Source organism: Canis aureus, chromosome 14 (assembly GCF_053574225.1).
Source record: "Canis aureus isolate CA01 chromosome 14, VMU_Caureus_v.1.0, whole genome shotgun sequence".
In the NCBI taxonomy this organism is placed as follows: domain Eukaryota; kingdom Metazoa; phylum Chordata; class Mammalia; order Carnivora; family Canidae; genus Canis; species Canis aureus.
In genome coordinates this window covers 52,204,279-52,221,402 of record NC_135624.1, presented here as the reverse complement: position 1 = coordinate 52,221,402, position 17,124 = coordinate 52,204,279, and the positions used below count along the sequence as shown (strand labels likewise).

Genomic DNA, 17,124 nt, shown 5'->3' with positions numbered 1-17,124 from the left:
GGCATATTCACAAGGTTGTATAGCTACTGTCACTATCTAAATTCAGAATGTTTTCATCATCCTGAAGAGAAACCCCATACTGATTAATAGTCCCTCTCTATTTCTTCATTCCCCCACCTTGTGCCCCCAGAACCACTAATCTACTTTCTGTCTCTATGAATTTGTATATTCTGAAATTTTCAAATAAATGGAGTCATATAAATATGTAAACTTTTGTGTCTGGCTTCCTTCACTTAGCATATTTTCAAGATTCATGTATCAGCACATCATTCTTTTTTATGGCTGAATAATATCCCATCATATGATTTACTGTATTTTGTTTATCCATTCATCCATGATGAACATTTGCATTGTTTCCACTTTTTGGCAATTATGAAATGCTGCTATGAATATTCATGTACAAGTTTTTGTGTGAGCGTATGCTTTTAATTCTCTTGAGTACATGCCTAGAAGTAGAATGCTGATCATATAACTCTATTCTTAACATTCGAGGAGCTAAAAAGTGGTTTTCCAATTAAGCTGCACCATTATATTCCAACCAGCAATAGATGAGGGTTTCAATTTCTCCACATCCTTCCTCACTCTCTTCTCTAAGCTAAACATGTCATTTCTCTTAATTATTTTTCATGTAACATAGTTTACAGAGGCCTCATCATTTCATTCAGCTCCTTCTGAATAGTATCAAGTTTATTATCAGTTTCTTTTTTTTAAATATTTTATTTATTTATTTATCAGAGAGAGAGAGACAGAGACACAGGCAGAGGGAGAGAAGCAGGCTCCATGCGGGGAGCCCGACATGGGACTCGATCCTGGGTCTCCAGGATCACGCCCTGGGCTGAAGGTGGCGCTAAACCACCTAGCCACGAGGGCTGCCCTATTATCAGTTTCTTAAGGTATAACATCCATAAGTGGACACATACACTTAATGTGTCTTGACTAAAGTACTATACAGTAGTACTATCATCTCCCTATAATTGTACATGATACATATTCCATTAATGCACTTAACATTTTTCCAAGAATCACATCACAATTTTGGTTCCATGTGGAAGTATCACCTAGGCTGTCCTTTGAAGACAAAGAGAAATTCAGCATTCAAAGCAAAAGGAAAAACATTTGGAAAGTCATAGAAACCGAAGAGAAACATCAAGTTCTACAAATTGCAAAAACTTGTAATGTTTCATTTTCGTATTTCCTTTTAATTGGCTGACAATGGTAAGTTCAGTGTGAATTTTAGCTTCACCACAATTTGAATCAAATATAATTACAGGGGATCCCTGGGTGGCGCAGCGGTTTAGCGCCTGCCTTTGGCCCAGGGCCCGATCCTGGAGACCTGGGATCGAGTCCCGCATCAGGCTCCCAGTGCATGGAGCCTGTTTCTCCCTCTGCCTATGTCTCTGCCTCTCTCTCTCTCTCTCTCTCTCTCTCTGTGATATCATAAATAAATAAAAATTTAAAAAATATATATAATTACAGGTGGGGTACCCGGGTGGCTCAGTTGGTTAACATCCAACTCTTGATTTCAGCTCAGGTCATGATCTCAGGGTCATAAGACTGAGCCCTGAGTCAGGCTCATGGAGCCTGCATGAGATTCTCTCTCCTTCTTCCTCTGTCCTGCCCTCCCTGCTCATGCATGCTGTCTCTCTCTCTCTCTAAACAAACAAACCCCCCAAAATGTAATTACTGGTGATAACCCTCTGATTACTTACGATTACTGCACACATTTGAGTTTTGACTCCTGATCCTTTGAAACACAAGTGAACTTCTAGTTTATGAAACTGTATACACTAAAATAAGAAAGATATTGTGAGATTTAACCAAATTAGGTTAGAATTTATAGATTACCTATTTATTAGATATTCTTTCTTGAATCTGTTGGGCAGTGCCAGCTTCTGGATCCTTTTGGAAGGTTGGCTAAACAGTGCAGGAGAAGGGATCTCCCAGATTACAGAGTCTCTACCACAGCTGTAGTAATATTGAGCCCTGCAAGTCATAGAAGAGAAAAAGAACGAAGTAAAATGAGTATGAATTCCAAAGATTGTAATTTCCAACGCTGACCCCCAGCTCTAGGCCTAGAGGAGGTATGACAGTTTACCCCTTTGCTGCTGAGCTATGGGGAGAAATCAGAAATGGTTGCAGCCATCAAGTTTCAGCTGGCTTCTAACATCCTATTCCAAAACATTAGTTTTCTGTAATAAATTGCATTCTTTTAAATAGACCAAAAAATGACTAATGCAAAGGGAAAACTTGCTGTTTTTAAAACCAAATACTTTCTTAGTCTCTCAGATACAATCACTAGCGCTTTCACAGATATTAAAAGGAAAATAAAAGGCTATATGAACAACTTCATGCCAATAAATTTTAAAATTTAGGTGAAATAGATAAATAGTTTGAAGGACACACACTACCAGTGCTCATTCAGAAAGATATAATCTGAATAGCCCTTGTCAAGAGTTTACTAAGTATTCCATGGTCTTGCTGCCTCAGCACCCATTTTTTTTGACCAAGCAGCCTCCAGGGACCTTTAAACTGACCTTAGCCCATCTCACAAGCACATGCCCTAGATAACAGTCCACAGAGTCATAAGTAAATGTACATTCCTGATATGAATTTGCCAATAGCCCTGTAACCAACAGTCTCCTGACTCCCAATGCCTTCCTTTCCTTATGTATCCTTTAGATATGAGTCCCAAGGAGCTTACCAAAACTCTGCTCTTTTGTTTGAATTGGCCAATCTGGCCTTGGTCTCCACCTGCAGATCCTAATAAGAAATGTGCCGCAGTTCCTGTCTCTCTTTGCACTCATCTTTAACCTCCACATGTGACTCCTTGAGACATGCCAGGTACTTCTACAATCTATGAGTAATAAACTTCTCTCTTTCAATTTCTGTTATGGTCTATTGTTGAACTGTGGGCCCATGCTCCACTTAACAAGTGTTATTTTGACAAATTCATAACAGCCCTATATCTATTAAATTGAATTTATAGTTAAAAACCTAAACTAGGGATCCCTGGGTGGCTCAGCGGTTTTGCGCCTGCCTTTGGCCCAGGGTCGGACTCCCGGCACGGAGCCTGCTTCTCCCTCCTCCTGTGTCTCTGCCTCTCTCTGTCTCTCTCTGTCTCTCTCTGTCTATCATAAATAAATAAATAAATCTTAAAAAAAACCCACTAAACTAGAGGGTATTATGCTAGATGAAATAAGTCAGTCACAGAAAAACAAATACTGTATGATTTCACCCATATGTGGAATTTAAGAAACAAAACATAGGGGAAGAGAAGGAAAAATAAAATAAGAGGAAAACAGAGAGGGAGGCAAACCATAAGAGACTCTTAACTACAGGAAACAAACTGAGAGTGGGTGGGTGAGGTATAATTGGGTGATGGGCAGTAAGGGGGGAACTTGAAGTAATGAGCACTGAGTGTTATACGTAACTGAAGAATCACTAAGTTCTACCTCTGAAACTAACAATATAGTATATGTTAATTAAATGGAATTAAAAGGGGCAGCCTGGGTGGCCCAGCAGTTTAGTACCGCCTTCAGCTCAGGGTGTGATCCTGGAGACTCGAGATCGAGATCGAGTCCCATGTCTGGCTCCCCGCATGGAGCCTGCTTCTCCCTCTGCCTGTGTCTCTGCCTCTCTCTGTGTCTCTCATGAATAAATTTTTTAAAAAATCTTAAAAAAAAAATCATAGGTAAATAATTAATTAATGGAATTGAAATAAAAAATTTAAAAAGAAACAAAACAAAACCTTCCCATCAAAAACTCCAGACCCAGATGACTTCATTGTGGATTCTATGAAATACATAAACAAGAAATGCCAATTCTATATATTTTCCAATTGATTCCATGATAACAGCATTACCAAAAGCAAGTAAAGACATTACAAGAAACAAAGACATTGCCACAAAGACACCATTGTAAACAATCCAAACTAATACCCCTCATAAAAATAGATGAAAAAATTCTAAAGTTTTATTGGAACACAGACATAATGAGTTTTCAGAACGTCTATGGCTGCTTCCTGCCACAATAGTGGAGTTGTGTTGTTGCAAACGGAGACTTTGTGGTAAATTTTACTATCTACCCACTTCCTGAAAAGTTTGTTGATTTTTGACTGAAGTCGTATATCAAAAAGAGATCGAGAGATGGCCATCTAAATTATCTTGGAAACCAAACTTCAGATAAATAATGGCATCTGTGCCTTTTTCTTGTTACTTTAACCTCCTTCACTACTTGTGCTCATCCCCTTCCCCCCCTCCACAGTGTTTCCTCACAGAACCAACCGGCAGAAAGCCTAGTCATTCAACAAACATGCACTAAAAGCAAATTGGCAATGGTATCAAAAGTCTTAACAGTATTTTTTTTGTCTTAACAATATTTTTACCTTTACATGTAGTAATTAACTCATGCTAAGCCCATGGTGATATACAAAATCCACGAGAAGGTGCATGCATAAATAGTTCATGCACAGCAATGTTATGTATGGCACATAACCCAGTGTAATACTGCCGCTTTGTTAAAAATTCAGTGAGCACCTGGTGACTCAGTCAGTTGAGTGCCCAACTCTTGATTTTGGCTCCAGTCATGATCTCAGGCCATGGGATCAAACCCCATATGGAGCTCTGTGCTCAGCATTGAGATTCTCTCTTTCCCTCTCCCTCTGCCCCTCTCCCTACTTGCTCTCACTCTCTAATAAATAAATAAAATCTTTTTTAAAAAAACCCTCAAAATCCTAGTAAGCCAAAACATTGTAAGATATAAAACAAATTTGCAATTGCTAAATAGTAATTTTTCTCCGGAAAAATTTTATTGTAGCATCAGGTTAGGAAATATATGGAATCGCTAATCCTCAATAATTTTTTACTACAGATTGGATCATTTATGGCTTTGAGATAAAAGTGTTGGGTTCTGTGTTCATTTTCCCTAGGGATTCCTAATAATGTAACCTGATAACATGCAAACACTAACCTGTTAGGTACATATCGGTGGGAGATTTCTTTGGGATGGGCAAGGTCCTCAAGTCTTTTGGTCAGGTGAGCCTTCAAAGCAATATGGGCGATAGGGCAAATAGGATCTTGATTCCCCCAAAACAGTCTTCTGTTAAAAAGCAGAAAAATCAAATGGTAAGGAATTCACTACTAATGGACATCTTAGAAATGGATCTTGATGGCGTCCACATTGATTTTACTTCACTTCCAGAGCTATCTCTATTACAGAATTTAACAATTTCCAGTCATCAGAAAGAGATCAACTACTTATGTAGTTAAGATAAAAATAAAAGGACTGTTTTACCTACTGTCCTAAAACATGGTGATCAAAAATGAATCTATTAGAGTTCTGTTTCTGACATTGTATAATTAGCACTATAATTTATAACCAGCTCAACATAAAACAGGCATGCCATGTACCTGGCACTGAGCTCCTGTTGTGGGTGAAGCCCTGTACCAGGGGGTCAGAAAATAAAATAGTATCAGGGTAAAATTAATAGCTCCCATTAGTGAAATATTGTGAGCCAGCCACTGGGCTAAGTGCTTAGTGACATCAGATCTTTTAGTCTGTAAAATAGGCATGATCACTGAGCAGAGGGTGAAGAGAAAAGGAGAATCAGTGTGGGATTCACTTGAAAGTCTTCACAGAAGAAAGTGAAAGGCACAGACTGCCAGAAATAAGGTACATTCCATGTTGGGGTAACCGTGAGAAAAGAGAATAATCAAGTATTGATCAAGGCATGTTTGGACAGAAGCATGTTGGGAAATAAGTAGGTAACATTGCTACAATGCGTAGGAAAGGCGAAAGGAGTCAGAAGAAGGTACATCGGTACCAGTCAGAAGAAGGTACATCGGTACCTAACTTTGTATATAACTGAAATTGTTAATTTGTTGAGCTTAACTGTTTAAAAGGCACTGTTTTTTAAACTTTGTTTATATTTTTGTATGCATTTATTTCTCTACTTTGCAACCATCAGCCAGAGTCACCATTAGAAAGATTAATTAATGAATTAATATTCCCATCCTCTACATTCTGCTGATTCCATTTCCTAAATATGGCTTAAATTTGTCCACTTCTCCCTATGCCTGTTGTTACTTTCCTTGTCCAGATCTCATCATCCTCATCCTTTGTCCACAACACTGACAGAGTGATCTTTCTAAACTCCAATCTGATCAAAAGAATCTTGCTTAAAAACAAAAACAAAAACAACAACAAAAAAAAGAATCTTGCTTAATACTCTTTAAAGATTTCCACTGGCTTTTTAATGGAGTCCCAACTCCTCACTGTAGCTTATAAGCTCCTCCACGATTTTTTTTTAAAGATTTTATTTATTTATTCATGAGAGACACAGAGAGGGAGAGAGGCAGAGACACAGGCAGAGGGAGAAGCAGGCTCCATGCAGGGAGCCCGACGCAGGACTCAATCCTGGTCTCCAGGACCATGCCCCGGGCCAAAGGCAGGCACCAAACCACTGAGCCACCCGGGCTGCCCAAGATCCTTCACAATTTTTACAAGAAGCACCTGCAGCTCCAGCCTGTAAGTTCATCCACGGGAAGGAGCATGACTTAATCTTTTGAAGATTTCTCACTAGGATAGTTTAGTGCTTTACATGACAGGTACTCCATCACAATCTGATGAATGAAAAAAGGGTGAAAACTGGGGACTCACCTGATGGTGATGTAAAACAGAGTAGAAGAGAGGAGAGTATGACCGCAGGGAAAAGAAGAGGCTGCAGCAAAAAAATTAAGGTCTCAGGTGATGAATGACAGAGTGGGAGTGAGATTGGGGGAAGATAGTAACTGTTTCCAAAAGAGAAGACTGTCAATAGAGGTAAGAACACCATGGAATGGGAGAAGAAGATTTCAAAACAAGATGCATTAAATATATCAGAAAGCATCAATTATAACTTAGACATCAAGAATGGAAACTGAAAAAAACAAAAGATGATGGGACTTGGCCAAGAAAATATCAGTGGTAATAGAAAAACACCACCAATAGAAGTGTAGAGCTTCTTAAGGTAAATACTAAAACTCTGGTGGAGAAAGGCTAAGGGAGTCAGGGATTAGGAAGCAGAGGTGACATATATACAGCTGACTCTTAAACAATGAGGAGTTAGGGACACTGACCCCATGCAGTTGAAAATCTGCATATAACTTTTGACTCCCCAAAAACTTAACTATTAAAAACCTGTTGATCAGAAGCCTTACTCAGTCAATGAACACTTATTTTTGTATATGTATTATATGCTGTATTCTTACAATAAAATAATCCAGAGCAAAGAAAATGTTATTAAGAATCACAAGGAAGAGAAAATACTTTTAAGTACTGTACTCTATTTATTAAAAAAAAAATCTGGGTATAAACGGACCTGTGCAGTTCAAATTTAAGTTGTTAAACATTCAACCAATGTATATTTGTTTTGTATTTATTGCTGCAAATGCAAAACAAAAGGTACTTTAGACACAGTAATTATATCAGTCCATAATATATGGTCCTGATGAGGAACTGAACCCTTATGAGATGGTCCTGATTAGAGACTGAACCCTCATGGGATCATTATCCACTTGAAAATCTTGGCCATAAAAACTAGAAAATACATAATATAAACTAAAAGTATTGGGAACTATGTAAAAGAAAGGAGAGCCAGCTCAAAGTAAGTTAGAAGGAAAGGATCAGTGGGGATGAGAAAAAGCAGAGATTATACAGTCGAGAAAAGTAATGTTCATCAGAAAGTCAGGAAACTAACCGACATGTCAAAGTAACATATTATGCAGATGACTCTTCACTCTACTCTGACAGCATTGAAAAATCACCTATGTTTAGCTGTTATATAGCTAACAATATCAGGGAAATAAATATTTAATCTTCTATGGTCCATAATGAGGATTTGACCCCAAAGCATACAGTTTTTACCCATATTATACCTGTTTAATGGATCTGTGAGATATAACAATGTCTGACACAATCACACTCCTAGAATTCTAGAATAAGGGACCTAGTAAAGTTCTTGAGAGTTGTGTGTTCAGTCCCTTTTCTGAACAGTGAAGTCCCTAGTCTTACGTATTTCCAGAACCAGAAAACAAAAAACAGCTTTCATTAGTCTATTTCCAGAGTGTTATTGTTCTGAAATTCTTACACCCTCTCCTATTATAACATTTATTTAGCTTTCATTTCTATAAGCTGCTTTATGTACTTGAAGATTTTTGAGGCAGTCTTTAATCTTTCTTTGTCAGTCTGGCCAACTACAGATTCTTTGAATGTATCCTCATAGGTTCCCTTTTTCTTTCTTTGTCTTCCTTTGTCTTTCTTTCTTTCTTCCTTTCTTTCTTTCTCTCACTCTCTTTCTTTATTTTATTTTTTCATTTGAGATAGAGAGAATGTACGCACAAGCCAGGAGGGGCAAACGGAGAGGAAGAAAGAATCTGAATGAGACCCTGTACTGAGCACAGGGGCCCAACCCAGGGCTCAATCCCTCAACCTTGAGATCATGACCTGAACTAAAACCAAGAGTCAGATGTTCAAACAACTGTGCCACCCTTGCCGCCCCTCCATTTTTCTTTTAATAATTTTCTTCCTTGGCTTTCCTGGTTCTCTCTCTCATTCATGCTCTCTCTCTCTCCCTCTCTCCTTCCCTCCCCCCACTCTCTCTTTTCGTTTTACTGAGAAATAATTGGTATACATCACTATGTCAGATTAAGGCATACAGCATGATGATTTGATTTACATATATTGTGAAATGATCACAATAAGTTCAGCTAACATCTATCTTCTTCTATTCTCTCTTGCCTACTCCTCAGTTTCCTTAGGTAGTGTCTCTTTTATATCTTAAACAGTGGCATGTGCCAAAAGTTTCCCTATTCCTCGAGATTTTTTTTATTAATTATCACCAAAGGGGCACCTGGGTGGCTCAGTGGGTTAAATGTCTGACTCTTGATTTCAGCTCAAGTCATGATCTCAGGGCCATGGAATTGAGCCCATGCTGGTCTCCAAACTCAGTGGAGAGTCTGCTTGGGATTCCCTCCTCCCTCTGCACCTCCCCCTCATGCTTTCTTTCTCTCTAAAATAAACAAATCTTAAAAAAAAAATACTAAATACTGATGTTTCCAAAATAGTATCTCCAAGAATTCTCAATCATCTCCTGACTTAAATTTATATTTCCAAATTCTAGATGTCTCAAAAACATCTCACATGACCAAATGTACCTTCCTCCCAAACCTTTCCCCCTCTTGCATTTCTTTTGGCAGTTATAATAACATTTTCCACCTTATTTCTAAAAAGCAGAAACCTAAAAATCAATTTGACTCCTCCTCTTCCTCAGGCTCTACATTTGTCACTAAGTTCTATCTATCTCTATCTTGACCCTAACCTTTCTTAGAACCCTGAAAGCCACTCTCCTGGGACAAAGACTTCATTATTTCTCTCCTGCATTATTGTAATAGCCCCAAACCAACCTTCTTGACTCTAATTCTCCATGCCATCAAAGGGACCATGCCTTTCTAAGAGAGCCATTGTGATATAATTTAAGGGCTATTACAACAATGCAGGAAAGAAATAATGTTATTATATTATATTATAAAATTAACTTGAAATGTATCATAGATCTAAATGCAAAATTATGCAACTTCCAGAAGGTAACATAAAGAAACTCTAGGTGACCTCCAATTTAGCAATTCATTTTTAAATATGACCAAAGTATGATCCAGGAAAGAAAAAATCAATAAGTTGAATTTCATTAAAATTAAAACTTTTGCTCTGCAAAAGAAACTGCTAAGAGAATGAAAAAATGAGTCACAGACTAGGAGAAAATATTTGCAAGACACATATCTGATGCCTAACAATCTTATAATATTGTAAGGTTACAATACTAATACCATAGATAGGATGTCTTATAAACAACAAAAACCTATTTCTCACAATTCTGGGAGTTGGGAAGTCCAAGATCAAAGTGTCAGTGGATTTGGTGCCTAGTGAGAACTTGCTCTCTGGCTCATAGTCAGGCATCTTCTTGCTGTGTTCCCACATTGCTGAGGAGCAAGGGAGTTCTCTGAGGTCTCTTTCATAAGGACATTAATCCCATTCATGGGAGCTCCATCCTCATGACTTAATCACATCCCAAAGGCCTTACTTCCTAATACCATCATATTGGGAATTAGGTTTCAATGTATTAATTTTAAGGGGATATAAACAGTCTATAGCATCTGATAAAAGATTGGTATTCAAAATATACAAAGAACACTTCCATTTCAACAGTAAAATACAAACACCCAAACAAAAAGTGGGCGAAAGAGATGAACACACATTTCACCAAAAAAGATATGCAGATGGTATATAAGCATATGAAATATGCTCAGCATCATGTCATTAGAGAATTACAAATTAAAACAATGAGAGATACCATTATACATCTTTAGAATGGCTAAAATATAAAACACCAAATGCTGGTGAGGATGTAGAACAATAGGACCTACTTTATTCATTGATGGTGGGATTGTTGGACACTTTAGAAGATGTTTAGCAATTTCTTACAAAGCTAAACAGATTCTTACCATGTGATCCAGAAATTGCATTCCTGGGTATCTACCCAAATAGGTTGAAAACTTTTATCTACATGAAAACCTGCACATCAATGTTTATACCATTTTTATTCATAATTTCCAAAAAGTGGAAGCAAACAATATACCCTTCAATAGATGAATGGATAAGCAAACTGTGGTACAACCAGACAATGGAATATTAGTCGGTGCTAAAAAGAATGAGCTCCCAAACAATGAAAAGACATGGAGGAACCTTAAATGTATATTGTTAAATCAAAGAAGCTGATATGAAAAGGCTATATACTATATCATTTTAACTATATGACATTCTGGAAAAGGCAAAACTGTAGATATAATAAAAAGATCAATGGTTTCCAGGGTTTGGAGATGTGAGCACAGAGAGAAAGAGATGAATCGATAGAGCACAGGTAATTTTTAGGGCAGTGAAACTATTTGACGTAATACTATAATGGCAAACACATGACAAGAATTTGTCAAAATCCATAGAGTTAACAACACAAAAAGTGAACTCTAATGTAAACTACAGACTTTAGTGAATAAAGTGTCAATATTTCTTCATGAATTGTAACAGATATATCACACTAATACAAGATGTTAAGATTGGGGTAAGCAATAGGAGTGGGTAGTGATACAGAAATTTTGTACTTCTGGCCAGTTTTTCTGTAAGCCTAAAACTTTTTTAAAAATAAAGTGTAAGGACACTTGGGTGGCTCAGCGGTTAAGCGTCTGCCTTAGGCTCAGGATGTGATCCTGGAATCCTGGGATTGAGTCCCACATTGGGCTCTCTGCATGGAGCCTGCTTCTCCCTCTGTCTCTATCTCTGCCTCTCTCTCTCTCTCTCTCTCTCTCTCATGAATAAATAATTAATCTTTAAAAAAATAAAAATTAAAGTATTTTTTAAAGCAATAGGGTGTCAGAGAAAAAGGAAAAAATTAAGGCTCTATTCAGAAGCCAAAGAAGGAAAGGGGGGTTCTGTGGCCAAGGATGGTCAGTGTGTCCTACTGGTTGGAGATCCAGAGAACAGGTGTGCTTTAGGCAGAGGTTTAGAGACAGTACATTAGGAGCAACAAAGTTGAACTCTAAGGATAGACAGAAGAGTTTCAAAGTAGTTTTCAAATCTGTCTACTTTTTAGAATTATCTGGGGAACTTTTAAAACTCCTAAAGTCTAGACTGGACTCCAGACCAAATAAATCAGGATTTCTGGGGATGGGGTTCAGGTCTCAGTGTTTTATAGGTCTCCAGGTGATTCCATTGCAGACTAATTTGAGAACTACGACTTAGGGTTAGTCTTCCATGTGTTGACTTAACTGAGGGGACAATATTGATTCCGTGGATTCAGTTGAGCAAAGAGTGGATAAACCTGAGATGCAAGGTTAGTGGACAAGTTAGAATAATACTTACCTATTTAATTTAAGGAACATTATCCTCACAAAGAAGACTGTAATGTTGCCTTACCTATCTGGGGCTCCCCATTGTTTTTTAGGCCTAGAAAGATCTCGGATTCTCTTCCTAGAAAAAAAACTAACAAAAACCAGCTGATTAATTCAGAGAGAATGTTTAACAAGTATGGTTATATTTGGATAGCTCTTACTCAAACAAATCCCATCTTGGGAAGCGGGGACACAAAGCTCTGTTTGATAGGATTTGAAGAGTACTAAAAGCGCAAAGTATTCAAAAATATTGCGGACCCAAAATTCTCACTTCTAGAATCATGAATAATATAGAACATAGTGAAACAAAGACAATAAATATGCAATAAAACCAAGAGCAACTTGTCTCCAGAAGACCCCAGATAAAATGCACAGTTAATGGGTAAAATTCTCATTTCTCATATTAAGTGAATTTGTAAATGGCCTGATGGCACTGGATTCTGAAGCAACTGCACAGATAAATTTCAGACAGTTGGTTTTAGGAAAACTATGAAATAGACAAAATATGCTTTGAGTACCACTCAATCCCTTTCTTCCCTACTTTGCTCCTTTGAACCTTCTCTGATTGTTCTGAACCTACCTATAGCAGACAGTTTGCACTCACCAGGTGTCTATGTGTTGTGTTCCTCCACATTTCCAAGCCTCCTTTCAGTTCTTTTTTTTTTTTTTTAACTTATTTATTTAGAGAGGGAGAAGGGAGGAGCAGAGGGAGAGAGACAGAGAGAACTTAAGCAGGCTCCATGCCCCCATATGGGGCTCAATCTCACAAACCTGGGATCATGACCTGAGCTGAAATCAAGAGTCAGATACTTCATCAGCTGAGCCACCCTGGTGCCCATCCCTTCAGTTGTTTAGAGCCATGTGAATAGTTCTGTCTTACTTCAGCAGAAGTATTGAATATCACTTCCAGGGCAAGCTAAAAGCTTAAGAGCTAGTGTCCTTCCTCCATTTCCCTCTTCTCCTGTTGCAGTAACTCTGGAAGCCACATATTCCAGATGGCACAGCTAAAAGACAGAAGAGGCCAGCCATCTCACACTGGACTGTGACACAAGGGAAAAATAAACTTTTCTTGCATTAAGTCATTAAGAGTTTTGTATCTTATTTGTTACTGCAGCATTGCTTATCCTGTGCAGATTAATATGCCACCTGTATTACTATAATTTATATTGTAATTATTTAGGTACTTGCTTGGATTGCTTGGAGTTTGAAGGGCCCAATAAATAACAACCCTTTATTGCCCACAGGTAGGAACTAACTGAAAAATAGGTACAGTAGTCAGATAAATTGAATAAAAATACTTTCTCGTATGTATGTAGGTATGTAATTATTTATTTATGAGAGACACACAGAGAGAGGCAGAGACACAGGGAGAGGGAGAAAAAGGCTCTCTTTTTAGGAGCCTGATGCAAAACTCAATCCCAGGATCATGACCTGAGCCAAAGGCAGATGCTCAACCACTGAGCCACCCAGGTGCCCCTGGTGAAATGGTTTTGAAGAGACTAGTGTGGATTCCTGACATCCCTGAATTGAACTTGTCCCTCAAACGGCAAGCCTCCCCCTGCAAGGGCTAAGTTTGATATATAAAGAAAGCAGATCACAAAGATCATTCACTATAGATAGGCAGGTCTCAAAGAAATAGGACCTTCAAGGGGTCAGTTCTCTCTCCCAACTCCATCAAACAGAAGTCATTCCTACCCACCCCCCTTCATCCCGGAGTCTAATTAAGGGATAATAAGGCAAGAGGTCAGGAAAATTATTCAAGGTAAGTGCTTCTAGATACAAAAAGGAAAAGCATTCTCCCTAAAATTTGTCTGAACTCTTGATAGACTTTTTTTTTTTTTTTTAGTTTCAAGTTTTTATTTAAATTCGAGTTAGTTAACATGCAGTGCAATATTAGTTTCAGGTATAACATTTAGTGATTTATCACTTACATACAATAGCAGGGGCTCATCACAAGTGTACTCCCTAATCCTCATCACCTATTTAACTCATCCCCCACCCACCACCCCTCCAGCAACTCCATTTGCTCTCTATAATTAAGAGTGTTTTATGGTTTTCCTCTCTTTTTCCCCACTGTGTTCATTTGTCTTATTTCTCAAATTCCACATATGAGGAAAATCATATGGTATTTGTCTTTCCCTGACTGACTTATTTTGCTTAGCATAATACTCTCTAGCTCCAACTATATCATTGCAAATGGCAAGCTTTCATTCTTTTTATATTTTGCAAGTTTCATTATGGTATGTCTTGGTTGCCTGCTTTTGTTGATTTTTGGTATGTCTTGGTTGCCTGCTTTTGTTGATTTTGAGTCTCTTGGACTTGAATGCCTGTTTCCTTCCCCAGACTGGGAAGTCATCAGCTATACCATGTTTAAATAGGCCTTCTGTCCCTTTTTCCTACTCTTCTTCTGGGACTCCTACAATACAAATATTATTGCACTTTATGGAATTACTGAGTTTCCGAAGTCTATATTCATGATTTAATAGTATCCTTTCCCTCTTCTTTTCAGCTTATTTTCCATAATTTTATCTTCTATACCACCCATTCATTCCTCTGTTTCTTCCATCTTCATTGTGATTACATCCAGACAGTTTTGCATCTCAGTTATAGTATTTTTTATTCCAGCCTGACTAGTCTCTGACACAGGGTTTCTCTGGTGTCTTCTATGCTTCTTTCAAGTCCATTCTTATGACTGCTGTCCTAAATTCTTATTCAGGTATATTACTTATATCTGTTTTGAGCAAATACCTGCTAAAATTTCTTCTTGTCTTTTTTGAGAGAGAATTCCTCTGTCTTGTCATTTTATCTGTTTCTGTCTTTTGGATCTTATGAAAGCTTGTTATGTTTCCTGCTCCCAAGAGCAAAGCTATATTAAGAAGGGGTCATACACTATCCAGGACCTGGCACTTCAGGAAGTGTTTCTGGTGCATGCTGTGTACACTCTGCTGTTGCATTTTGCCTGCTCTTTCCCACGGACCAGTGCTTTGCAAAGTTCCTCCTTGCTTGCCAAGGGGAGTTTTTGGAACTTTAACTAGGTGTGCTTTGATCTGTTTGTTAAAATGAGCCTGATTTAAAAAATAATAATAAAATAAAATAAAATATGAAAAACCTGATCCAAGAAAAGAGTAAAGGAAAAGGAACAAAAAAGCAAACAAAAAACTATAAACTTGATTCCAAAGAAAAAAGAAAGAAGGAAAAAAGAAAAATAAAGGAGGCTGATCCAAAAAATGAGAAAAGAAAAGAAAAAAAAAAGAGAAAAGGAAACAAACAAATGAACAAAAAACTATAGGCCTAATTTCAAAGAAAAAAGAGGGGGGAGAGGGAGGCCTGGTGCTATTTCCACCAGAACTGAAGCTGACACTTTGGAGTAACTCTGATCAGTAGCCTCAGTAGATGGTGAGGCGGATGGGGTGCCGTGTTGCTCCTCTAGGGGAAAAGTCCACTACACTGGCTCATAGTCAGACCTGTCCTAGGAAAAGTGTCCCTGAAGGGTGCAGTTTGATGTGAGCAGCTCCAGCCTCCACTGGGAGCACTGTGTTGCTCACTGAAGTCCAATCATGCCAGTGGGCAGAGGTGGAAGATGGCATCTCCCCACCCTTTTATCCCTCTCATCTCATGGGAACTGGTGCCCAAGGCTGTTCAGGGGGTCCTTACAAGAAAAGTGAATAATCTCCCCTCCTATGTCCCAGGCTTCCATCAGATTCCTATGCTCAACCTGTCTGCCTGGGCTCCTGGCACACTCAGCACCACAGTTCTCCTGGGTTTATCTCTGGCCTGCAGCTAGGATTCAAAATTCCAAATCTTAAAGGACACAGCAAGGAGCAGACCTGCTCCCCTCCCCCAGAGAAGAGCTTCTTGGTGCTGTGCCCAGCACCACTCTGTCCCAGAAAATCAGTTGCACAGCTGCACAGGTGCCTGGAGTTAATGGTGAAGCACAGTGAAAAGCTGGGACCAGGTTATCCGCTCTCTGCCCACACCTCTGTGCCCTACTGTTGAACAGCCAATCAGTGGTGCCCACTGGGTCTTTTGTCCTTGCAGAGGCAATATACTCTCTTCTAAATGTACTCCAGGAAAAGGAGCATTCTCTGCCAGTGTGACCCAGGAGATCCCCACACCATGATGTCTTGTGCAAGCCCTACGTGCTGCTCTCTCATTTCCTCTCTCCCTGTCTTCTCTCCAAGAAAAGGGTTTCCTTCCCTCTGTGGCACTGCAGCTTTTCTTTCTCCCAATTCATGACTCCAAATCTCACATTTGCTACGTTCCCTCCCTCTAATTATGTGATTATCTTAATCCTTAGATCAGTTTCCTAGTTGTTCAAAATGATATGATGTTGATCTAGCTGTATTCAAAGGATGAGGCAAACCCAGGGTCCCCCTACTACTCCATCATCTTAACTCTCCTCTCCTCCCAAGATTTCATTCTTTTTGATGGCTGAGTAATATTCTGATATATATATATATATATATATATATAAATATATATATATATATATATTTATACACACACCATATCTTCTTTACCCATTCATCAGTGGATGGACATTTGTGTTCTCTCCATAATTTGGCTATTGTAGATAATGCTGCAGCAAACATCAGGGGGCATGTATCCCTTTGAGTCAGTATTTTTGTATCCTTTAGGTAAATATCTAGTAGTACAATTGCTGGTAATGGAGTAGTTCTATTTTTAACTTTTTGAGGAACCTCTATGCTGGTTTCCAGAGTGGCTGCACCAGTTTGCATTCCCACCAACAGTGCAAGAGAGTTCCCCTTTCTCTGCATCCTCACCAACATCTGTTGTTTCCTGAGTTGTTATTTTTAGCCATTCTGACTGGTGTGAGGTGATATCTCATTGTAGTTTTAATTTGTATTTCCCTGATGGTGAGTGATGTTGAGCATCTTTTCATGTGTCTGTTAGCCATCTGTATGTCTTCTTTGGAAAAATTGTCCATTCATTATTTCTGCCCATTTTTTAAACTGGGTTATTTGTTTTTGAGTGTTGAGTTTGGTAAGTTCTTTATAGATTTTATATATTAACTCTATATTAAATATGTCATTTGCAAAAATATCTTCTCCCATTCTGAAAGTTGCCTTTTAGTTTTGTTTCCTTCACCGTTCAGAAGCTTTTTATCTTGATGAAGTCCCAATAATTC

At 38.4% G+C, this 17,124-nt stretch overlaps 1 protein-coding gene across 3 annotated transcripts in view; it reads right to left on the bottom strand.

Annotated features, from left to right (window-relative positions):
• Positions 1-17,124, bottom strand: part of SPMAP2L (sperm microtubule associated protein 2 like) — a 48,256-nt gene that overhangs the window by 11,434 nt on the left and 19,698 nt on the right. For 2 of the 3 annotated variants that reach the window (XM_077848132.1, XM_077848130.1), the window contains 3 exons: positions 12,001-12,066; positions 4,969-5,097; positions 1,846-1,983 (listed from right to left, as the gene is read on the bottom strand). In XM_077848132.1, the coding sequence (XP_077704258.1) occupies positions 1,846-1,983; positions 4,969-5,097; positions 12,001-12,066 (333 nt within the window). The remainder of the gene's footprint in view (positions 1-1,845; positions 1,984-4,968; positions 5,098-12,000; positions 12,067-17,124) is intronic. The other variant, XM_077848131.1, reaches the window with a different exon arrangement.